This window comes from Anopheles aquasalis, chromosome 2, assembly GCF_943734665.1.
Source record: "Anopheles aquasalis chromosome 2, idAnoAquaMG_Q_19, whole genome shotgun sequence".
In the NCBI taxonomy this organism is placed as follows: Eukaryota; Metazoa; Arthropoda; class Insecta; order Diptera; family Culicidae; genus Anopheles; species Anopheles aquasalis.
In genome coordinates, this window is record NC_064877.1 from 40212501 (window position 1) to 40237500 (window position 25000).

At 49.2% G+C, this 25000-nt stretch overlaps 3 protein-coding genes across 7 annotated transcripts in view; 2 read left to right on the forward strand and 1 right to left on the reverse strand.

Moving 5' to 3' along the window:
* The window catches only part of LOC126572578 (autophagy-related protein 16-1), a 236004-nt gene extending 235952 nt beyond the window's left edge, over nucleotides 1–52 (forward strand). The window contains exon 7 of the mRNA XM_050231992.1: nucleotides 1–52. This exon is cut by the window's left edge and continues 530 nt beyond it. The gene's annotated coding sequence lies outside the window, so the exon portion shown is untranslated.
* A 1-nt stretch (nucleotide 53) lies between these two features.
* On the reverse strand, nucleotides 54–1008 carry LOC126572582 (isochorismatase domain-containing protein 1-like). The gene is made up of 2 exons (XM_050231995.1): nucleotides 793–1008; nucleotides 54–715 (listed from the first exon to the last, which is right to left on the reverse strand). Exons 1-2 carry the CDS (start codon nucleotides 922–924, stop codon nucleotides 242–244), a joined length of 606 nt encoding a protein of 201 aa, XP_050087952.1. The 5' UTR covers nucleotides 925–1008; the 3' UTR covers nucleotides 54–241.
* A 1066-nt stretch (nucleotides 1009–2074) lies between these two features.
* LOC126579568 (uncharacterized) overlaps nucleotides 2075–25000 on the forward strand; it is a 41888-nt gene continuing 18962 nt past the window's right edge. For 4 of the 5 annotated variants that reach the window (XM_050242978.1, XM_050243015.1, XM_050243006.1 and 1 more), the window contains exon 1: nucleotides 2075–2912. In XM_050242978.1, the coding sequence (XP_050098935.1) occupies nucleotides 2870–2912 (43 nt within the window). In that variant the 5' untranslated portion in view covers nucleotides 2075–2869. The remainder of the gene's footprint in view (nucleotides 2913–25000) is intronic. The other variant, XM_050242988.1, reaches the window with a different exon arrangement.

Sequence of the window (25000 nt, forward strand, 5' to 3'; positions counted from 1 at the left end):
TCGTTCTTTTTGTGCAAGATTTTTTACATCAATAAAATGAATTATAAATCAAGTTTACGTTCTTGCAGTACTTTTACTAAAAACAATCAGCAATTTGTTTGTAACATTTGTTCCGAAAATCTAAATGCACTTTACATAATTTCCTCTCGCTCTTGGAGCCAACCGCCGGAGCCACTAATCGCTAGTGCTGTTTCCCTCCACCTTTTGTGTCGAATCGTTCGAATGTTCCGGATTTTCGTTCTCACAGTTTGGCCAGCTCGGTGTCGATCGAGGGATCGCGAACGACATGGCGCACCTTATCGAACGCCGGGTGCTGCTTATCGCGCATCAGCTTGAAGATAATGTTTTCGCTCGTCGATACGAAGCACCCGTACTGCTGCAGGCGCTGAAGGGCCAACTTGCGGTCTTCCTGGGTGCGCGACACGGAACAATCGGCCGCTACATGTACGGTGTATCCCTGGCTAAGCAAATCCATTGCCGTCTGCTCGAGACAGATGTGCGACTCGAGCCCAAATAGGACCACCGTTTCGGGACCTTCGCGACCATACAGCTCCTCGATACGCCGTTGCACATCCGGGATCATCATGCTGAACAGCGTCTTCGGGAACACACCTTTGGCGTGCGAAATGTCCAGCTCTTTCACGATGCGACCCAGCTTCTCCGGATAGTGCTCGGTGACGATGAGCGGTACGTCCAGCATTTTTCCGGCTTGTAGCTGCAAAGAGGGAGCAGAAGGGGGGTTTTACAACCGGGCTCGTCATGTCTTATCTTCCCTGGGGGTCGGCAGCTTACCAGTTTGCTTGTGTTTTTTATCACTGGATCGAACATCTTCATGCCCGGTCGGAACTTATCCTGCAGATCGCACAGCATAAACAGCGTTTTCTTTACGTCGAGATACCCAAGTTTGGTCAGCTGGCGGGCCATTTTCGGAGTTTGCCGGCACAAATCTTTGGGAAAAATCTGAAAAAAGTGATCGGAAATCTTTGTTATTGTTGCGAAAAACCGGTATGAAGGTGGGTCCACACAAAGACAGGTCAAATAAATATGAAAAACAAATGAAAATGTTTTGACAATTGAGTATGTGTTATTGTTTACAGCGAAACTGTTTTGGGTTTGAAAAGACCGTTACGTGAAGTTGCTTGTGATGTTCGGTTGTGAGCATTTTCCTGTTATTTCAGGCTTTTTGATCGTCTGTGTCCAAACGTTTCCTCCGGTGGGTCCTTCTCGATGGCTTCCCTTACGTCATGATCGTCAAGCTGGATCACGACACGGAACTTCCAGGTATCGTACCCGTCTCCAGCGAACTGCACGATCCCCGCTTTCTTGGCACTGGTCGCCATCTGGAACTTTCTTCACAAACTATTCAGGACTTACTACTATTTCTTCAGACCTCTTCTAGGCTCATAACCTGTTGCTGATAAGATTTATTAGGAACTGAATCAACCGGACTTCGTTACCATGCAATAAACGGTAAAATGGCAACTTAGTTTGTACGGCAAAGATATGTGAATAATTCATAAGAAATTGAACCTATCTGAAGAGAAAATGAGTAAAGGGTCACTGGATTCATAAAGTTGGGCATACTTTCGACAATATAGACCGTTTTCATCCTGTAAAATAAGATCGCATGCAAGCCAGAGCTGGTTTTGGTACGGGAGGTAGGGGTAGCCCACTCGTACTCAAATATGAAGCCACACTGGATGCAGCACCTACACCACGTGCGTCAAATTCAGCACAAAATCACAACGCTGCGTTGGACACGCAAGTGCCGCACAGATTTCATGCTTTTGAAAGCGAAGACAATACTCCCCATTAGAAAAAAGACAATCTTTCTCAATTGTTAAGAATTTTATTAATTTTTCCAAGTCGCGCGAGTCAATTTCATTCTGTTTGATGCATCTGCTGCTGTCATGGCGCTCCCTGTTTGGCAGTTGCAGTAGCGGCCGATGTGGACGAACCCCGAGGAAAAATGGCCCAACGCAACCACAAACACATTCACACACACGCGCGCGCGTACGCACGCAACAGAACCAATACAGCTTGCCACATACAACCACAAAGCAGGTCGGTCGTCGCGAGCGCTGAATAAATAGGGAATTTTATTGTGCTACCGTGTGGCCCGCGTGCCAAAACTGTGCTCCGTGTGTGCTCTACGGTGCGGACTGTGCGTGGCGCGTCGAGTGCCCCCATTCGAGTCGGTGCAAGTGCGTGAAAAATGCGATCGAAATGAGCGGAAAATGCGCCCGTCAGGTCCGAGGCAACAGCGCCATCACCACCCTCCTCCTGCCAACGCTGCCGTCGCCTTCCCGTTGTAGCTGTCTCCGTCGTCACCAACACCGCTAGCGCCGCCGTCCACCGTCCGCCGTCGCCGTTGGGCCGCCGTCGGCGTGTTCGTGGTCATCTTCGCGTGCTTCTTCCGTTCTTTCCGTCGCCGTTGTGCGCCCGTTCGTAACATCATCAGCATCAGCATCATCATCGTCATCCAAGAGCGCCATGTCGCTGGTGCGCTCGTGAATTGTGAATGTCCTGCTGTGGCGGTTGTCACGGGTGCCAAACAGTTCCACCCCGCACACGTACAACTCCGTCCTGGACGCCGCGCGTGTGCACGAGTTTCGGTGGCCAAACAGCGTGTGTACCCGGTCGGTCTCGGTCCGTCCGTGAGCAAAAGGAGGGAAAGTTGAAACCCCCTTCTTCGCCGTCTTCGTCGTCGTCGTCGTGGTTGTTTTTTGTGGTGTGTAATTCCGTTGTTTAGGTCGTGTTTATGTCCCCGAGCTGCTCTCCGTACGCGCGCCACCAACAACGGTGCGCCGTGCCGCGAGAGTAAACCGGGGCCGCCTTTTGCGTCCTAGCATCCGACACCCGTGCGCCAATGAATCGTCGGCAATCATTGGACAAGCCAGGTGAGCAGCAAGGTGAAGATCTTAGTTTTTTTTTTTACTATTATCATTTTCCTCTCGCCCTATTGTTTCCCTATTGGTTCCTTCCTTCCAATCCTTTCGCTCCCTACGGTTCTGGTGCAGAGTTTGTGTGTTTGGGAAAAAGCGTTCCGTGGTTCGTCGTGGATATCGCGCGATTTAGTGTTTGGTGAGTGTTTATGTGGCTGTTTGTGCCCGCTCCCCAGCCAGCCAACATCGAAGAGTGGATTGTTGAGAATTGGTGTGAGCAGTGAGAAACGAGAAAGTGCATGTGCGCACCGTGCGTTCGTTTAGTGAGAGTTTTGCATTTCACGGCTCAAAATCCAAAATGTCGTATGCGTATTATTGTGTTTGGTTCTTAAACCGTATTCAGCCCCATCTGGAGGTCGGGAAAATCTCGTAGAATTCATTGTGAATGCCACGGTTCGCCAGTGCCAAAAGGCGGACGTGAGCTTTCTCGTGTACCGAGTGTGCGTGTCGAAAAGTGTGTGCACGACGCCAGACGTGTGTGTGTATGCGTGTGCGCGAAAAATCTCAGCATCTCAGCAGCACGCACACTCCGATTCGTGCTATTGTTATGCCCTCTCTGTCTCTCTCTCTCTCGCGCTGCTGATGGAACCACTGTGTGCCATTGATCTTGTTCACCGTTGTTGATGTTTTCACAATCGTCAAATGGAAGAAAATGGGTTGTGAAGATGATGTCCAGGAGCGCAGGATTGTCAAAGTGGATTTACTTGCTCGACGATGTGTAACAATGCTGCTTTGCAATAGCAGAAGCCCCAAGAAAGTTCCCCAAGAAAACGAAATGAATTTCTTCTCTTTTAGGTCCCGTACGTTTAACATAGCATGCTGGATATGGCTCAGCATAGCCCTCTAGACCTGTGCAACGGCAGCGCGAATAACTGAGCAAAGAACGAAAGATCAAGAAACCAGGGCAGAAGGGCAGGAACCGAAGATTCGGAGGTCGCCGTCGTGTAGTCCGTCCCTGTCATCGTCGCAAAGGGTCGTGGGAAAATGATTGTTTCGTTTTCGTTTTTCTCTTCTTTTACGCGGGCCATCGCGGACGATCGTTATGGCGGTTTTAGTGTCCCCATTCCACCACCCTGATCGTTTCCGGTTGTCGTAAGAAGACGGGTTTTATTATGGCTCCGTCATCCGTCAATTTATCAGACCACGATCCGGCTATTCCGTGGTGACTCACGACCGGCGGCACCAGCTCGTGCTCCTGATTCTGGTTAGAACTTGGATTCCAATCTCAGCATTGATGGCAAAGAACCATCCATTCCGGCAGGACACCTCAATCAAAGAGTCCTTTGATACACGCGCATTCGTGTTCTCGCACACATACGAACGTACAGACGCGTCTGTTTTTGTGAAAAGGATATCCTTTTTTGCGTCTGTACACGTTTTATTGCTGTGTTTGTGAGGTTGATGTAAAGTCGTCCTGCACGTACATTCCACGCTCATGTCCTGCACACGTGCAACCGAGTCTCCGGCATAAAGCCGATCGATTGTTGCAACAATGAAACGGTGGAGGCGGCGACCGCCAGACAGAGGACAGGACCGCGACGGGACGGTAAGGATGAACCGAACCTGTTGTGTGGCTGGCGGCCACAGTGTTGCATGCTTTCCACCGGCGGTAATCACACTTTCGCTGCGATAAAAGGCACGCCGCGTGTCTCTGTTCTAAATCCGAAAATCTCTTCCAATGGTTCTCTGCGCTCTTTAACCCCCTAGCCACCCACCGGGCCCACCGGTGCCACAACAATTTATGGTGACGTCAATTGCTAACGATTTAACCGTTGACCGGGTCCAAGACCGGGGTGCTGTCGGTGCCCGGGACCATCAACAACCCACGCGAACTGCACTTCTCGGTGTCGCGGATGTGCGGCCGCGTACGTCGGGCGAGAAAAAGAAGAAAAAAAAGAGAAGAAAACGGAGAAACGAAACATACGAATAACACGCACGAAATTAGAATTTGTCACATTTCACCTCGTAGGGTCATCGTTGAGAAAGCAAACAGAAAAAGAAAAACACCCGACAGATAGAGAGAGAGAGAGAGAGTGTGTGTTTGAGTGTTTGTGGTGATTCGGAAGCACTTGGCCACCTCGCAACCCGAACCCGTAAGACAAATATACAGTCACATATTATTAAATGAACTACCGCAACGGAAACCACCGGGCGCTAATCGAGCGGATAATATGCCAAGCAAATTGTCAAACGCAAATCGGGGCAAGATCATCTTGTCGCGATGGCGACGGGGGGGGGGCTGTTAATGTAAGAACAACGTGGGAAAACGGCGGTACGTTCGAAATCGCTACGTTGCTAAAAATATTTCCTCCTCACACGACAGCATTTAGAGCGGTGCGAGCGTGGTTTGTGGCGGGGATCCGACCAACCGACCGACCGAGAGTGACCACCGCTCATCATGATTCCGAGAGATTGAAACTCGAGTTGCAGGAGGTCGCAACACTTGCATGATGATGAAATAAGCAAACCACTTGCGTCTTGCGCGTCTCGCACGTCTTGCGCGTCTTGGGCGTCTTGGATGTGCAAATTCCTCACGAAATCGACTGAATGCGACACGCGGATTACATCCGAACGTCCATCGTAGTCGCCATCGTCGTCGTCGTCGTCGTCGTTACGCTGGCCACCAATCTCTGATGGTCTGTTCAAGTTCAATGGCTACGGGGCCGAACCGAACGGTCAAAAAGGCGCGAGGGAAGGTCCCTGTGCGTATGGTTTCCACCCGGTCCCGGCCATGCCATTACCATGTGCGTTCGATCGCGCTTTTTGCCGTGATCTTTCGACAGTGAAGTAATGGCCACGGGGGTGGTGATGGGAGCTAACATTATTTGTACATCATTGTATGGTTGCTTATAAACAACAAACCACTTGCGACCGTACCGGGGGCCGTCGAAGAGCTCCGGTTCCCGGTTGAAAGTGAAAATTTGCTGCGGGCATAAATAAGCGAACAAATGTTTACTCGATCCTCCTCCTCCACTCTATATGCACCGGCTGCAACGTCGTTAAGCAAATAATCAGCAAACAAAAAACGATGTGAGTATCGGATGGGATGGACTCCGTAATTGTAATTGGATTTCAAACAGACAGAAGTATAAACGTGGAGGCGATTTAGCTTAGAGTACTACCGGTGAGGATGGTCAGCATGATAGAAGACGTTCTTTTCCATGCTCTTTTCTATAATCTCTCATTACAATCATTACAGCGAGTTTAAGAGTACAGCAGGTTCGCTATAGTATCGATGTTGTATTATTTTATTCTATACACATTTTTTTACCATTTTATCAATTTAAATGTTTTTGAGTGGAGTTTAATATAAAGATTTCTCATTTTATTGAGATTTAAAATACTTTAAAACAATTCTTTATTTTCGCTGTATCAGAAAATAATTAACTTCGACGATAAAATATCGTAACGATGCGTTGTATGTTCTGCATTCTTGGATGGCTTAACATCATAACAATGTCTGCGGCTGTAGCGCACCCGCCGAGACTGCTCCTCCATGATTTACCCATCGGCCACAGTTCGGCCACTAAGCTTATTTGTTTACGTCTGCCCAGTTACGTGTGGGATTTTGCTTTTGCACCTTTTTTTTTTGTTTTTTTTTTGTTCTCCCTCGAAGCGGTGGCACTCCATACTCACATTGGAAACCGCGCCTACTACACCTCCATACAACGTGGCCAAACAGCTGTTCTTCGCGTGTTGGACGAACTTTGGACGACAAAGCATGCTGCTGCTGCTGCTGCTGCTGCTGCTGGCCCTGGCCTCCCGCTGCACGTTAGCACCGTATGTGGGTTGGTTTGCTACGGCTCCCCCTTGGTTTGTCGACGATCAACTTCTGTTGCCTTCTGCGAAAGGAGGGGCTTTTTGGCGCGACCAATTTTGTGCACGGGTTTTTTCTCTGCACCTGGAGATTGCCGTAAAGTTCGTTGCAGAGTTATTGACTCAGTTGTTCGCTGACTGGCCAACGTTTTGGCGCCCGGCCGCACGGGACAAGGACACACACTGTTCGTACGCTCTCGCGTTGCGTTGCTCTTCTCAGGAAAATGACGAATTTTATACTAACCAATGGTGCTAGGGTAGGAAATTCGGTCACAGGACATGACACCACGCACGACGACGTCGCGAAAAAGGCCGTAAAACGATGTCACGTGGTTCGCATAATCGTGACTTGGGGCGAAGAAGGAAGGATACCCTGCACGCCAAGATAATGAACGTTTACTTGGAACCAGCGTTCCGGGTGTGTTCCTCGAATGAATAGCCGGGTCCGGGGGCGCCTCAAGGCCCAGGGGTAACCTTGAACGTGGCCACCTCACCTCCCATTAAGCGCACGCTATCGGGAGAGGAGCCGCACGGAGCCGTGCGAAGAAGTTACAAAAGTGATAAAAATCTCTGACCTATTTATATGTACCTTGAACGTGGAGCGAGCGAGTTCGCCTTTTACGTTTATCGCTTCCTGCACTGAATTCTGGAAGGGAGGGAAAGGGACGCAGGTTCTTTGGTCCTTTCTCGGCTGGACGCAGGCACTTTAGTTCCTCGCTTTAACATTCCGTTACATGCGGCGTGATGGCGTGCTCTGTGCCACGAGCCAGCGATCATGCTTCATTCATGCTTTCGTTCTCGTTCGTTCCACACAGACACACCTCATCTCTTCGACCTACGCCCCACTTTCTGTTTAACCCCTCTAGAGTAAGGTGGAGGCCAATGCCGGAAAAAGATGATACGGAGAAGATCCGATGACGTAGTCACAGTCGAGAGAGAGAGAGATTTCGCGCCTTTTGCTGCTCTAGTGCTAGACGCGGTACAATGTAGGTCCCCCTAAGCGATCATGTCCCTGTGCTCCTTCGGTCAACAGCATTTATTTACTTTCTCAACCTTCTTTCTGTCAGACCGACGCGCACTGAGTTCTCATCCTATTTCCTAATAAAAGATCCTTTCGCATCCACTGAGCGGTCTATCCAAGCACACCGTGACGCTCCAAATGTTTGTTTTCGTTCGCTATAAACCCGCACGCTTGCTGAGAAAGATTAACGTTCCGAGGCGGTTCGCTACCAGGTGCCAGAACATCAACACTTTAGTTCATGCTGGCGCAATAGAACTGACCAAACTCTTCTGCTGCATTGTGAGTCACGTTACCAGTGTTTTCTCCAACTCTTCTCGACACCGGTTGTTGCGCCTTCTCCGCACGGTCTGTGGCCACTTGTTGTTTTGTGAATCCACGGTAGAGCGCGCGCTCGCTGCCGACATACCGTGATGGTGCCAACGCACCATCGTGGTGTACCACAGGGGAGGGGGGAGGGGGGGTGGTGAGCGTATATGTGTGTCGCTGGCTTGGCGGCGGCGGGGTGACGTTTCAGTTGTATTTATAGTTCCGGAACACAGGGCAGGCAGGCAGGCAGTTCGCGCCATGCAAACTACTTTCACTTGGAAACGGGAGACATCAATTTGATCTCGCCCCCTCCCGCTCTGTCGCCTCACCGCCTGCCATTGCGGCCACCGAACCGACTGGACCCCGCAGATGATGGCGGAAAAGAAAGTCTCTCCGCTGTCTTTCGGGCGGGCTTTTGGGGGGCATCGGGTGACGACGAATTTCTTGAGCTGCTGCACCATCTTAGTGGCCGCGACAGCGACAGAGTTTTTGACGCTGAGGCTTTTCTGATCTCGTTTCTTGCTCCAGTGATGTGTGATCGGAAGCACCCGGAAGGAGCCATTATGACGTGGAGCATCGAAACCCTCGAGCAATCTTGTTGGGATCTAAATCAAGTGTTCATCGGCAGCGCACGCACAAAGTTCGGTGGAGCTGAGGGTGTCGAGATTCACATAATTGCCTAAACTAATTACCGGCTTGAAATCGTTTGTCACGCTGCTGCGAGGCGACGTTTTTGTTTGGTGTGGTCAAGTGCCGAACGGTGTGAAGGCCATTCGGGTGCGGATGCAACAGTCCATGAAATGGTCAACATATTTCACGCATTTTCAGAAGGAGTACCGGAATGACAGAGTTAGAGTGGAGAGAGAGAGGGAACGAAGAGACCTCCTGGAACGTATGCTTCGCCGGAACCATTAAGGCACGACGGGGCGCAGGAGGAGGAGGAGGCAGTACGTGACAATTTAATTGTGTGCGGTGTTATCAAGCTAAATGCATCCTTCTCCACTCGACGAGACCAGCACCCCACCGAGTGAAACAGGAATGTCATTTCGGTTCATTAATGGCCCCCGCTCCCTGCCGCAGTGGTGGGAACTTCCGGAGAGGGTCAATGTTTAATGATTTTGTGGATCATTTTCGACGATAATTAATTATGCTCTAGCAATTGTCGCGCAGAGCGTGCCAGCAGCTCATCGTTGCGAAGCGTTCGGATGCAGATGGATATTCCTTGCTGGTCTGTATGGAGTATGCCATGAATCTACGAAATGCATAGTAAGCTATCCGTTTTCAAGGCTTTTTTAAAAATCACGTAGTAGTCTATGCGTGTAAGAAGCGTTTCGTTTGCATTTCAACAAGATACAAGCATTATTTTGCATTTTGTACGCATTTTAGCTAGAGTCTTATTATCGCCATCGATTGGCAGTCTTTTAGCAAAATCTCCAGACGCACTCGAAGCGATAGCACGCTGTAAACCATCTCGGTGAGCTCTCTAACTCCCCGGTACTGGAACCTGTTGCACGTATTTCATCGATGACACCAACCTGGATAAACGGAAACGAAATTAGCATCGACAATGTCGGAGCGTCGAAGGGAGCGAAGGGATTGATTCACCTTCCCAAAGCCATCGCTTATCTATAATTTAATAAACTAAATTACATAAAGTTACGAGAGTTCCCCAGCAGCAGAAGCAGTCGATGACGGGGAAGCGGCGGCGTTGAGCTCCTTGGGCTGTCTACGAGCTACGAGGTGGATCCATCGCCATCGACAGTAGAAGATGTCGTACGGCCGATAAGAAGAAGGTAATCTTCATCCATCGGCATCCCATCCCATTGTTGCTTCAGTTCTTTGTGACCTCCACACTCCATTGAAGTATCTTTTCCCGTGAGACACCGACGATGGACCGACCAAGATCCAACGCAAAGGCTGCTTCGATCACGGTTATGACAGTTGCGTTGCGCACCAATAGTACGTGATTTTGTGTATTGTTTTCTACGAGCAAAGTGTCTACCCAAGAAAGGTTGCCATTGTTGTTCGTTCTGCTTGTTTATCACCGGTTATCGGGCGGAGTGGATAGTGGATGTCTTACGCACCATCGGCAGATGGAGCCAATAAGGATGAATGGAAACAATCGTGAGGTGTGTAGTCGTACGAGTAAGTACTCTACATCATTGGACTGGAGCTTCCGGATACTGCTACAGTGCTTGACCGATAGTTACGGTGCATCGAGCGTGCTGACGTATCCTGGCGTGGTGGAAAATTAGATTTAAATTGATTGCAACCATCACGGCCACGGGATGGAAATTCTTATCATCAGCGCACACCACCACATCATCTCACTCGTCGTATGATTTGTTACAATTGAATTATGAAACATGTAGTGATTGGATTTGTGTACCCTTGTGGCCAAGCCCAAGCCCTGGCTGTGGCGGTGGGCTACGAATTGATACAAGGCCAATTTCGGTCACTTTGGCCTTCGATCCCGGTTGCCAGTTAAATCGACCGTCGGTTGTACATCCTGTTTGTTGTCTGTTGGCAGCGGCACATCCAAAAGCAGGATACACATTTCATCGAGGCCAATCTGTGCTCTCGGGAGGCGCCAGTGAGCTCGTTCGACGGTCGTCAGAACAGAAGCAGCATCGGTGTTCGATGGAAGAGGCTCGTGAATCCCTGAAATACTTGGAATCGAGAGATCCAGCATCTCGGCGCAAACAACCGGCTCATCCTTTATTGCTCTTCTGTCGTCGATACAACCGAACGATGGCCAGAAGCGATGAAAATCATTAATTGCGCATGTACGTGCCCGCCATGTAGTGTCGATTGCTGCACACCCGCTCGAGATGACCGTGGCATGGCGTGTCCATCCTTGTGCCGTGCAGCAGCGTCCCTTACAGATCAGATGTCTTTGTTACGCCGTTCGGCCGCTAGCGCGAGGATATGAGATTGTGCCTACGGAAGGCAAATGCCGGCAAACATCGATAGAATCGCGCAATTATAGTAACCATAGCCACCACCAGTCCGGATTCAGGTTCGATGAAACATGCCTGGTTGCCATGGTGCAATGGGATGCTGATGCTGAAGCGGCCGCAGCAATGCACAAAGAAAGAAAATCCGGCTTTGTCATAAATAATTATGCAACGAGATTTTAATTAATGTCGAAATGTAAATAAGATGTATGGACACAGCAGTAGCAGCAGCAGCACTCGAATGTGTGGCCGCCGTGGGCCACTGCACTGTGGTTTGGTGACGAATGGACGAAAAAGCAATACCGCGCCTCGTGATGGCCACGAATCACAACGAATCAGCTTGATCGACAATTAAATGATAAAAAAAAATCGTCTATTTCCATGCCACTGTAATGCTGCATGCGAGTGAGCGAAGGGTAGTGTTTGCAGCATATTTTCTATCGGTAGAGCATATTCCGCCCTACCTGGATTGATGATAAATCATGTGTGCGTACTTGCTGCGGACGTTTTCATTTCCACGGCCGCCGTTTTTCGCGTCGTGTGATAGCGTGGCATTTTGCAAATGTGACTCACGGTCGGTTGGTGGTGCTGCGGTGTCGGGTGCATGATGTGTGCCCCCACCAGCATGATGCATGCATAATGCTCTAGTAATTATCAATTATTGAGTGTTGTGACATCGCACAGCGAATGAATATGTATATAAATTACCTTTCACCAAACATGATTTATTATTACGACCTCCTGGCCTCCAGCGAACCCCGTCCCTTTCCCTGCTTCTTTCTCGATGGCGCAGGGAGGACACGGCCAGAAGGTTAACAAGTTTGGTGGTTCTGCGACTTTTCTCCTTTTTTTATTTCGGGAAATTAACTTCTCACTCGTCTAGCGATTTTTTTAATGAAATAAATGGTACTGCGAGGAGAAATAAAAGAAAAAGAAAGGATTCTTGTCGATGCATCCTGCCCGGCCTAACAGATCCAACCACTACCAATCAATCGATAATTGCATAATACCTGGTACTGTATTGTACCCATTTTTGGTGTCCAAAAACTCTCATTGACCATCACCACCACCTTCCCTTGTTCCGGGCATCGATGCGGACCTGGTGGCGCGTGCGGTGGATTTATTGCCTCTATTTTTTAATAATGCATAGTTATGCGTTCTGTGTATGTGTTTTTTTTGCGGCTCATTTGCATCCCGCCATTTCTTGGTTGTAATACGATTGTCCAATTAATAAACGATGGGTCATCCTTCATAATAAAATAACCTCGATACCTTCGCGCCGCAGCAGCAGTGTCCTTGCGCCGCACGAAAGCGAGGCAAAAACCTTTCACCATCCATCCATCGGTTTTCCGGTGGATCCGATCTCTCGAGAGTGTCTGTCGTCGCGAACAGCTCCTGGAATGACCATTTTGTTGGAATTAAAATTAATAACCTCTCCCGGGCGGTCGGGCGGTCGGTTACCGCGGATGAAAGCACTTCTCCCGTTTCGTTGAATTTTATAAAATCCCCCAAACCACACACAGAGCGATCGCCAGTTATTGAATATGTGCTCTCTCCTTTCTCTCTCTCGCTCGTTCGCTTTGTCTCGTTTGTGGGATTTTTGGCATCCCGATGCATCGCGGGAGAGAGGGGGAGGGAGACTTGCACTTCCGGCGTTGAAGAATATTAATCGCTCCACGGACGCGGCAGCATTACACGGCACGTGCTCCAGGCAGTGTTCGTGGCGCAAATGTCGATCCTTCTATTGATGGTGTCCCGTTGTGGTGCTCGATTATGCAGATCCTTTCGATGCCGGCCGGTCGCTAGTGGGCCACCCTTTTTCGATTTGCTCATGCTGCCTCTACTGCTGCTGCTTTTACGTTCGATAGCCAGACAGAATCATGCATTGCATCAAAACATCGGTGAGCAGCCACCAGCCACCAGACAAGAGCAGAGAGCAAAAGGGGACAACAGGGTGACATTTAGTCGCTTTTTACCTCGGGTGCGCGCGCTCTACATCGGTTCCAAATCACCGACGAACGGACCAAAGGCGGAATAGAAAGAATGAAGGTTCCGATCGCGCTTTTCATGCTCATCGATTATTCCCCAGCAAAAGGGGTTTTTTTTGTGCTCGCGACCGGGCGTCTCCATCGCGCGATGCCGCACGGTCAGCGAGCGAGGTAATAGCTTCGACCGAAACGTGTGTGGTGCTGTGTGGTTGGTGGATGCAGTCGGTTGAACACGCCGGGCTTGTTGTCTGGGAAAATGCGGCGCGACCTCCGTGATGGGGAAATGATTTTCACTCTCGACGACCGGCTGTGGCCCCACGCCGGGAACAGGGAGGGGGAGAGGGGTGGACAGGACAAAACACTGTTCTGGTCGAGCGAGTGGCCCCTTTGCCATATTGATCCCGGGGACAAACAGCAGAACATTGCGGCAACATCGTGCAGATCAAAGCGTCTGAACTCTCCGGTGGGAGACTTTGTGGTAGAAGCTGCAAGTTGGTGGCTTTCAAGGGTATTTTTGAAGTGGTTTTTCAGTTTCTCTCACGGTGAGTTATAAGTAAGTAAATGTTAGTGTTTAAAATATTTCCTTTGTGTAATTATCTGAACTGTAACTTTGGCAATTTATGGACTGCAAATGGATTAATAGAAATTTATTTGTGATGCAGCTTTTCGGGAGGATTTTAAATCGTTAGCTTTGGCATCAAATGGCTCTGGAAAGGACAAGACACGATTCTATAAAAATGAAGGAAAACAAAAGAAAAAAGAACTAAAAAACGATTTCATTGGTTCTGTAAGGCGTGTCCAGGTGGTGTGTAGCAGGTCTGTGTTTGGTTGTGCACGACGTAACACTAACCAACACATAATAAATCCCGTCCGCCGTATCTGTCTCTCATCGCATCATTCTCGAATGTCCATTCGGATCCGATTCGCACACCATCCTTGCAATAGTCCTTGCAAAAGACGTAGTCGGTCGGTGAGCTCCAGAGCGTCGTCGAGTCTATCAAAACGCAAACAAACACAAAACCGTCGAGATCGAGATTAGAGTGGCTGCGTTATTGCACCAGTGGAGGACCAGAACTGTCCTCGCTCTGTGGCTACTGTTGATGGCGGTCCGTAGGTCGGAGTGTAACGGAGAGAAGGAAAAAAATAACCGAGAAAACGCTCCCCAACCAGACGACGAGATTTGTGAAATGGTCAACAACACCGGGCAGCAAGTGGCTGGCTGCTGGGCCGCATTTTGGGGTGCCAGGAAACCACGACGTTGATGTGCTGCTTTGCATATCGCCTAGCTGATCGTTGAAGGGAAGGGCCGCAGAGAGAGAGAGAGAGCGTCGAGACCGAGACAGAGAGAGAGAAAGAGACACATCCTCCTGCTGCTGAGGGCAACACCAACCTGATGGGTGTTGTGCAAATCCTATTACCACGGCCACACACAACATCTTCTCATCCTTCACCAATCTGCGGACCGTGGGACGACTAACTGGAAAGGCACGAAATGCACGAATTCTGTCTGGTTGCTGGCTTTGCTCCTTCCAGCAGCAGCAGGGCTTAGCCAGTGCGTGAGCAAGGTTCTTCTGGTTCTTTGGTGGAACTGGAAGGCCAAGTCTCCAAGTTTTACAAAAATACTGCCAACCTACGACGACGGTTCCTACGGCAGGTTCCGGTGTCTGTTTGTTTACGAGGAAAACGATAAGGAATGCCTGCATGGTGATGGTGGCGGTGAAAGGGGGTTGTATATGCCGTTGCGTCTATTCTGCTCGCTCGTAACACAGACAGTTTTCCACGAAACCGGAAGCTAACTGGTGGTGTCCCACCTACCGAGTCGGAGAATGCGCTTTGGGAGTTTTCGTTTCGTTTTTTTGTTGCTTTCGTTCCCTGCGACGATCTTCTGGAGTAACTGTGGCGCACAGATCGGACAGGGTCGTCGAGTGCAAGCCAAGGACAGCACAAGGGGATTAAAGGAAACGAAACGAAAAGCCTGTCGATTCTTCAGCCCCAACTAACGAACGAACCGGTACGGTTTATGGGCCTGGCTGCTGCTGCTGCTGCTGCTGCTGCTTCAGGTGCAATTCTGTGAAGGAATGCTCGTCGACACACCGCACGAAGGTAGTGTTTGGTTTGCAGACAAACCCCCACCGGTGAAAGACAACATCGTCTCAATTTTCGGTCAACGACAGCCATCCATCTGCGGCTGCGAGAAGGACAGATCAATCTGCATCGTCCAAAGTGTACGGTGTAGTGACCTCCGGAATAATGGAGTCATAGGGGTCTCGACAGCGACAAATGGAAAGGGTACAACGGTAGAAAGGATGTCCAAGAAGAAGGTGGTGGCGGGTGGAGCGAGAAGACACTTTGGGCGAACTGACTAGCTTGCTGTGAAAAAGGGTGTTCCGTCCTTCCACCCAAAGCTAATGTGTAGCGGAGGTGTTGTGGAACGACTTTCGCCAGTCACACGCTTGTCCTGTGTCCTCTCCAAAGCTCTCGGTTGTTGTGACCGGGGGGGGAGTTTTGGGATGGAATTGATTTAGGTTCACTAGAGAGGTTGGGCCCTGCTCTCTCCCGGGTTGCTGTTTGCGTATAAGTCGCCCGACGCGCCCTTAACCATCGTTTGTTTTGGGTTTCGCCTTGCCTACTCCGACAGCAACGCTCAACCACCCCGCACTTCTTTGGTCACAAAGGCATAGGGAAGAGCTTTGTGACTTTCCACTTCAAACTCACTCTTTTCGCAGCAGGCTTTGGCTGTGGCTCTGGCTCTGCGAGGTGTGTATGGAGCTGTGAAAAGCATTTTTCATGCTGCTTTGGTCGATTTTTGTTGGCATCCCACCACCTACGATGGTGGCACCACACTCTAAGCGTCCGTAGGTCACCGTGGGATGTAGGTGCTTTACACCGGAAAGTGTTTATCCGGAAGTGCTTCTTTGCTCGGGACTTTGGTGGCGAATTCGCTGCATCGCGCTGCTTGACTTATTGCATCAGGTTGTGGCTTCGTGCAAGTTCACCCTTTCTCACTTCCGAGCTCGAAGAAGATGGGCGCAAAAGGTTAGACAGGTTCCTAGTTGTTTGCTCTGTTGTTAGCCGGTGTTAGTCCGTGGGGTTAGAACCACTCTGTTCCTGTTACTAGACTTGTTACTGGCTTCTGTGAGCTATGAACCCTTTTCCTTTTTCGTTTTTAGAATCACCGCTAGTGACCAAACAATGGCAGAAAATTGTAGTTCCTCGTGCGACGACGAGTCGCAACCGTTCTCGTCGATGTCTGGGTCTGGGAACATTGAATTCGCGGTGGCAAGATTTTTCCTCTTGAGACGAAATCAGTGGCCCACAACAAGAGTTTTCTAAACAGTGTGGATGCTCCACCGAGCAGTAGGCGACATCGTCTCGCTTTGCGTTTCGATCGTTCCCATGGATTCTTCCCCCACGAGGGAGTTTGGGCGAGCGCAACGAAGGAGACGATGCTCAATCAGCCATTGTGACGTGTTGGATTGGGTTGATGGAGAAGGAAAAAGGACTGACAATACCCGTCAATCGGAATGTGTTTAACGCCGTCGTGTATGATGTACTCCGATATGTACTGCTGTGACGCCAAAGTGACGTTTTTTTTGTTGCTTCCATTGTCACTGACTGCTGCCTTGCGTGGCATCTGCTGCTGCTGCTGCTGCTGCTGCTGCTGCTCTGACAGCTTGCGCTGCATTTTGGATGCATTTTCCCGGGTGTGTTGATGAAGCGAACCTTGCGGAATCGTTCGGTTTTGTAAAAAAGAATTCTCATTTCCGTCGTTCGGTTCTATGTCGCGATTGATAGGCGATTGATCCTACTTTCAATTGGCGGCGGTTCGGTTCGGTTCCGTTCTTTCACCAGTGTCCAGGCCAACTGCACTTTGTCCAACAAATTTCCGATTCTGCGGTTGATGATGGCCATTCGCTGGCGGAAAGCAGTTGACGGTTCCAAAACGTGTTGTAGAATAAAATTTTGATTGATTTTCGCTACCGTGCGGCCAGATGGAGCAGGTGGAATTTTCGACAAATTGTCAATCCTGGTTTGATGCACGCTGATGGTCATTTGCCATTCCAAACGATGAGGCAGGATATCCGTGTTAAGCTTTGGAAATAACAAAAGTATAGAGCCGTGGCGTAGGATCCACCGAACCGGCATCAATTTTCTCTCTGTTTGATTCCTTTTTATTTTGAGCGTACCCTACACCATGCCATGTGTCGACTACACGAAGTGACTGATTATATTTGTCTCCGTTTTTTAGATCCTGGCGCGCCTCTGTAACCGTCTAACATGATTTTACTTGTTGCAATGCGAATGTACTTTAGGGTTTTATCTCCTTCGCTACGCCAAACGGACGAGCTCATTGCGCGTGGAGCAAATGGATTTTGCCACATGTTGTGCGTTGTTGTGGCTGGTACGCATTTGTCCGTTAGTTGGTAACAAGGTAATTATCACCAAGCGCGTTTTGCATCCTCCTTTTTATGGATCGTAAACTGAAGGCCTAGTGCAACAAAGCAAAGCGTCTTCATGGTTCTGGTACAAGTGAAACTTGTTGCCCGGAGCCAGTAGCGTTGAGATAAGCGCAAAAATATCATGTTAAGGCACATGTGTTGTCCTTGAGCGCGGAATATCATCGCAGTATTTGAGATGCGTGAGTAATATGGTGTAGTTCCCACAGCACACTGTCCTGTTTGTCGTGGATCCCCATACGGTCACCAACCGACCGCGCGTTGTGGTTTGACTTCGTGAAAGGAGGAACGAAAATCAGTGCCACTCATTAAATGGTAATTAACAGAGAATCATGAGCGTGGCGCATAAATTCAAACCTCCTTTACCATTGAACCACTGCGGCAACCATCAAGCGCGTCAAGAGCTCGCTGGATTTCATGACAATTATGCTCCGCAGTCGCGCGTCGCGGTCGTTGGTGGTTGTTGGTCGGGCGGATATGTATAGTTATGGATGTGTTTTCGTTACAATTATATTGAACGCACTGCGTGCCAATCGCATAGTTGAGGTCGTGTCCATTTCGATCCACCTAGAGCGCATATCCTGAGGGTGACGATTGAGGGTCGAGGAGTTAAGTTCCAGTTCCAGTTCCATTGGGACGAGCAGATTACTTCATTTTTATGTTGTTTTTTGGTGATTTGCATGCTGATTTGAAGCGATTAGTTATAGGATTAGTGGCATTATTAATTTTAAAAGATCTACTTAATCAGATTGCTCATAAAGAAAAGTAAATAAGTCAAACAAATATTTTTTAAATCCAATTTGCGAACTGCAAGGCAATAAAAAGCATATAATATTACGAGTTTATCTCGGACACCAGACTTCGCCGCTACATGAATCCGCATCATCCGTATTAGTGGCGAAAAGGATTAGATTTTCCCGGTGAGCTAGTTCCGTCGGTTGATGATGGCTTTACTTTTTCCTCGAAGTATGCCGCACCATCGGTCAGCGCATCGTGCCTGGAGACCAAAAACGCTATCACCTGAGGTGAGCCCACGAGATTCGACGAAATACGACGACCAGTGAAGTGAATTGATTGCTGTACTAGCGATTAAAATAACAATTACTCTTGTCAGGGACGCTCTGGAGCTCCCACTGGACAAGGAGGATAGTGGCTTCACAGAACATAGCACCGGCATTAGTAGAATTCCGCCACATTGACGGTGTCCGAGAGAGCGTACGTGCACCAGACACATACACTTGTGCTCCTCCATCCTGCTCATTATGTTGCCTGGATACGGTGCTGATGCCGGCCATCCCGTGCCCTTCGCCTACCGTCCATTGTTTATGGACAGTTAATTTCGTTTACTTTAACGCTCCTCATGCTTTCCGTCTCTCAACTCAACTCTCTGCTACTACTACTGTGCTCTCCGGTCCTGTTAAGCATATTGGGAGCTAGGACCGACGACGACCAGCAAGCACCACCATCGGCTTCCACCATCGCCAACAAAAGCGAGATAATTGATTGATCAAATGTACCGAAACAACAGCGAGTGACTGACGGCCCTCTGTTCTGAGCCAGTCTCCGTTCACTGTCATCGTGATTATCCTTGTGGTACCGTGCGATGGGCGGTGAAGGGTGACAATCTGCGAAACGGTCCCGACACATTCGGTTCCACACGAATCCACAATCGGCAATAAAGCCCCCAAGGGGGAGGTGTGGGAAAGGGTGTTGCTGATTGTACTGCTGTTGGTTTAATGCTTATCGTCTCGTTGGATGTTGCTTGTATCATCATAATCCACTTAAACACACGAGCTTAATGCTGCCATTAGAAGCAAATGATGAGCAGAACATGAATATCGAAACATAACACACCTTATGCTACTTCCTTATGCGCCAGTTGTCCTTTCCTCAACTTTACAAAGTTCAATGCATTATTAGGATTGGATTGGAAAATTCATTGAAGAACTACCATGAAAATTCTGTTCCTCTCTGTTCTGCTGCTGCTGGTGCTTCTTCTTCCGGTGCAGGCAAGGGTTTAGGGTTGGTAAACGACTGCATGTCAAAGTTCAAAGAAGTTCCGGCGTGCCGCGGCTCTAGCTCACATGGTCACGACCATCCTTTGGCTACGTATACGTGAATCAATTTTCTCGAAAGTAGTTTTCCGCCTGGTTAGACATTGGGATCTGTGGGAGCAAAAAGTTTATTGGACGAAGAACAGAACCCCGTTGGTTTGAGAAGGAGTGGCCGTAGCAGCTTCTTTCATTATTCAGTTTTCCCATCTTCCCGGCTAGAGCTCACGTTCTCCTCTTTTCCTTTGTTGGTTCGAGCGCACGATAAGACCAATAGAACAACAAACAGAAACAAACAAACAAAAACGATGTTTATCTTTGATGATCACATTCTTCGTGGGTGCGTATTGGTGTTGGAGAGAGGGTTGATTGTTCTTCCGCAAATCTGGTGAGTGCTGCAGCAGGATGGTGTGTTACTTGCCACTAGCCGCAATCACCGCAAGAGGACACGGTGTAATTACTTTGCAATAAAATGGTTCAAAAGTGCTTCATGCTTTGTACACCAGCAGCAGCGCTTTCATCCGTCGAACGGATTGTGGAGTTTTAAAACATTTTACACATTCTGTTGGGCGCGATTTATGTTTCGTATGCTTTTTTGTGCTATTATTTTCCACTTAATAGCGCAACTAGGAGGACAAAGGTCAGGCGCGAAAGTGCTTTCGCTATTGATTTGCGATATCAAAGGAGAGAGAGAGCGTTAGTTATTTCCGCTTTTTCGATTCTCCGGGACCCGGATGCGGACCAGATTAGCATGCAATTCGGTAGCAGAGCATCGTGGTCCATTGGCGTGCAGAGCTCCTGTTCCTGTCATGCTGGGTTCACCAGCAAAAAAATAAAAGACACAGAAGAAATGTAATTAAAATATTTCCAACCACCTTCGGTTGTCGATAGAGAGGAAGCGTGGCATGCGGTAGCGAAAAAATGGTCGGCCACCACCACAACCAGGGTCAGGTCACGGCAAAACCAGCTTAGGACTGCAAAAGAGCAACATCATCAGCTGCGCGCGGCAACCGGAGAGAGAGAGAGGAAGAACAAGCGCCAGGGAAAAAGCGCCGGAAAAGGATAGATATGGGCAGTCCGAAACACGGAATGATAGCTTATCGATTTTGTTAATTTCAAGCTGGCTACCACCACCACCATCACCCCTGTGCCAGGATGTCAACGGTGGTTTCCTGTTTAGTTTCGCTGCTTCAGCCGATCGGTGGTGGTTCCAGTAGCGACGACCACCACACTACGACTGGTGGTACAACGGACTGGGGACTACACTAATGATGCCAGGCCGCAGCTGCGGACCGCGCACATCCGTAGTTCGTGTACTTGTCATACGGTCATGATGGTCTCGGTCCGCCCGTTGGTGGCGTTGGTAGTTCTTTCCGGGTTTTATGCGATCCAAGGACCTTAAGCTGCTCTGCATGTCCTGGGAGATAGAGAGAGAGAGAGAGAGAGAGAGAGAGAGAGAGAGAGAGAGAGAGAGAGAGAGAGAGAGAGCAAGTGAGCGCGCGCATTCGAACGACCTTTCCCACAGGGCACCGAATCTGAAGAGAATGTAAATAGCGTGGCTGGCAGCAGTAGTTTGCACTGATTTGCGTCGAGGACCTCATTCTCGTCGCCGGCTTTGAACCGGAGCAACAGTGCACGGATCGAATCGAGCTGCTGATGCTGCTGCTGCTCCTGCGGTGGTTTTTCTTTCATTTCGCTCCCGGACGCCCTGGTCGTACATCAATTTTCTTTGTTTTTCCGGGATCAGTCTCCTTCTCTCTCGTTCTCTCTATCTCTCGCTCGGCTAGCTGCACACGTTCCCGGTGTCTCGATGCAAAACTATCTTTCGTTTCGATGCACGCTAGCGACGAGCAGAGATGTGTGTGTTCTGGGGGATTTTTTTTAATGCATAAATCTAAATAAGAGGACAACCGACCAGAGAGTAGTCGTTGGTAGAGAACACATTGCATTGCGTTGCATGAATTATGATGGACGGAAATGAGAGGTCGTGTCGTGTGTTTCGTTGTTAATCTTATCGATTGTGTTGTTCTCCTTCGGTTCGGCATGTTTTCTGGAATGGTTTGCAGGAACAGGACCTCGTTGGCACGTTCCATCGTAATCCATCCGTTTACTAACATCACGTTCCGTTCGGTAGGAAGTGTGAGCTACGCTTTTCAATATTTATTAATTTATTTTACTTTTACTTTACAAATTTTAAAGGGAACTTTTCACTAAGAAAAAGATGCTAAATTGCTATGCAGCTTAACTAAAAAAATCTCATCAAACGATTCGGTCCTGTGGAGAAGTTTCCTCGATCAAAGCATTTCCAGCAAATCCAATTCCGATGAACCCCGAGGGTGCCACCGCTCAACCACGCTCAACAATCGTTTATTGGCCTGGCCACCTACAACCATACCGTATCGGCTCGCACTAAAAAGGAGGGTAGAAGAAAAATTGGAACAACATGCCGATGGAGAGACGGCAGGAAAATCAAGTGCTGTGTATGGGTGCGCTCGCGAGCGTCCCTATTTTCCGCCAATCGCGGAACGGGTGTGGCAAAGGACAATTAGATTTCCCACTTCTGCCACCGATATCGATTCCGGTCCGGGGCTCGGTGTTGTGTGCGGTTTATTGTTTGACTTTCTTGCACAACCGCCGTCTCGTGCCTTCGTTGAATAGATAATATGCTTCTCGTTCGTACTGGAACGCGCGACGGATCAACAAAGCTCGACTGACGGAACTTGATGGAAATGGATGCGTAAATCGCGCGGCGTGAAAGAATGTTGCTACTGATACTGTTGCGATAGCAGGAGAGGGAGAGAGAAAAATTCACCCCAAAAAGTATCACCCACGAAAAACATCATTCTCTTTCAATATCTGCTCGTAAAGGACGGAAGTTGAATCCTTTCACAACCGGTTTTCCCATTCTGCCGCCGCTCCCCCGCCACTTTTGGGGGGGGGGGGGGGGAGGGGGGTGGGAAGACGACGACGCAAACTCACTCGAGACGTAGCAGCGGGTCAGGCTATTCACCATCATTCGAGCTAACCTCCTCCACTACGAGCACCTACGCAGATGCTCCACGGTTCGTCCGGAGGTTAGCGGGATAAATTCTCGGGATTCGTTCGCTCGCTCACTAGAAGCCAACCGCAGCATACACACATCCCGGTTGCATGATTTACAGCCGACAACTGACGACGACGACGACGAGGACGAGGACGACGAAGATTGCCACCACCCCCACCGACCGGTACAACGCGGAAATCGATTCCTTCCGAAAGGGCTTCGGAAGGGAGAACTGTTTCACCATCCACGTCCGCTCGTCACACTTTCTCTCTCTTTCTCTCGCACACATACACAAAAGCGTGTCCTGCGCGCGCCCTGTCCTTGTGCCGAGTCTATATGGCGTGAAGAAATGATGAAGTGAAGCCTCTCGTCGAATCTGACCGATAGCCGGGAATTCCTTTCAAAGGAAATCGTTCACCCATTCACACACAAACGGACCTAGGCAAACACATACATAGACATTTCTACGGTGGAAGGATACGAGTATCGTGTTTGTTGGGACACTCCAAGGAAGGACCAGAAGTTTGATTGAAATTGGTTATGTTGTTTATGCGAAACATTCTTTTCCATATTCTGTTCGCAACTCAGAAAAAAAGGGAGAGAGAGACTGAGAGATGTTGCGGCTTTGGAATCAACCCTAGGGTGCTTATTGGGATTGTCAGCAGTGTAGCGTAAGGACTCCCGAATTAACTCACATCGGACGGTGGAATTCACCGGAAGACGAGAGAGCAGCAGCAACAGCAGCATGGGCGCACATGTTACAACAGGATGTTGTTCTCCGCCGCACACCACCCTCATCTGCTCCTGCAGCATCGGGTGTCTCAGCATAAACCTATGCGCTCCGGGGTGTCATGCTTTTGGTGTGTGTTTATGCTCCTGCTCATCCATTACATGTGTGCGTTCGTATAAATGGTGCGTTTGCTGCGATTGATTCACGCACACACTTCCGTCTCGATGCGTGATGTCCTGCTGGTTTTGAAAAGGATGTTGTTACATCGTTTGGACGACGGAGTGGATGCTCATTGTTGCTTTGTGCGCTTCGGATGCTTCGTTACACCTGACAGACACCAATGCATTCCGACAGCTTCAGGGTCCCCTAAGTATGCTCATGACCTTGTTTGTGATAAATATTTATTGTCCTTCGAGTTCAAACACAACATTTTAATGTAATAGCTAGACGAACGTCATCGTAAAAGGGTCACGTGGTCTGTCTGCCTTTTTGAACGTTGACCAGTTGCGTTGGCAGTTTGGGGTGGACGGGTTGGTAAGACGATAAGGATCCGTTGCTACAAAAAGCACGTAGCCAATGACCTTTTATTGCGCGACAAAATGATTAGCACGAGAGAGAGAGCGAGGGAGAGAGAGAGAGTAGAAAAGGATCCGATAAAACAGTAAAGAGAATGAAATGAGCAAACCGAACCGAACCGAATGAGAGAAAGTGAGAGCTAAACCGACGATAAAAACTTTCCACATTTCTTTGCGGTTCCCATTGCAGCATGATGATATCGTGTGGTAGGTGCATCAGCATAATCAAAACAAACAATTGGCCTTTCCGGGTGGTTTTTGTGATGAAAAAGTCAAGAAGTGCGTGCGTTTGGTGCACGCCACTGAATTGGAGAAGCTTGCTTCGATAGCAAAAGTCCTTATCAACGCATCTCCATGCAACGCATCATCGTAGTGCACAGTGCTTCGTGAATTGTTGACAAACAACGTAGCCACCGTGAAATACCGGAAGACTCAAGCAAAGAGTGGCAGCAATAGGAGTACGAGGACGTTTCCGGAGGCGGCGGGCTGGCCACGTTGCGTGCAATACTAACTTCTACCGCTCTTCCTCTTTTTTCTTACATCATACCGTGCTGCTCTTCGTAGTTTAGTACACACAATATTACGCTATCCTGGAACGATGCTCCGGCAGATCGAGAAGAAAGAAAGTCCTCCCATAAAAAGAGATAAACAAAATGAGAGCGATAGCGAGAGAAAGAGCAAAGAACCAGCTCCTCCCGCGAGTGTAAGTGGGATGTTGTTCAGGATTGACTCTCCCGAAGAAGAAGGATGCGATTTTGCGGTAAGAACCGCACCATACAGTAGCAACCGTAACAACCGAGGGCCAGCCACCGCCACACGGGATGCTGTTTGCCAGTTTTTGGATGTAAAGTGCACGTGCGCGATAAAGAGAAGTAGACTCCCGCATAAATAGCGCGCGCGCTGTGCGGGTTCATATGCTGGCATTGGAAAACGTCGCCGTCCGCGGTGTGACATCGCGCTTGTTTCACGCACAAACGGGGGAGAATATCATCATGTCCCGAATTGTCTGCAACCGGGACCAACTTCCTTCCTTCTGTGTTTGTCCGTTGTTGGGCCAGTGCGTACGGTGGTACGCTATGCGAGACCGCGCGGCCACAACAACAACACGTAG

Bases quoted from the DNA above. Each gene is read 5' to 3' on its own strand.
- LOC126572582 (XM_050231995.1), bottom strand. From the start codon at position 924: ATGGCCCGCCAGCTGACCAAACTTGGGTATCTCGACGTAAAGAAAACG. The intron at 716-792 runs GTAAGCTGCCGA...CCCTCTTTGCAG, and splicing joins TAAAAAACACAAGCAAACTG to CTACAAGCCGGAAAAATGCT.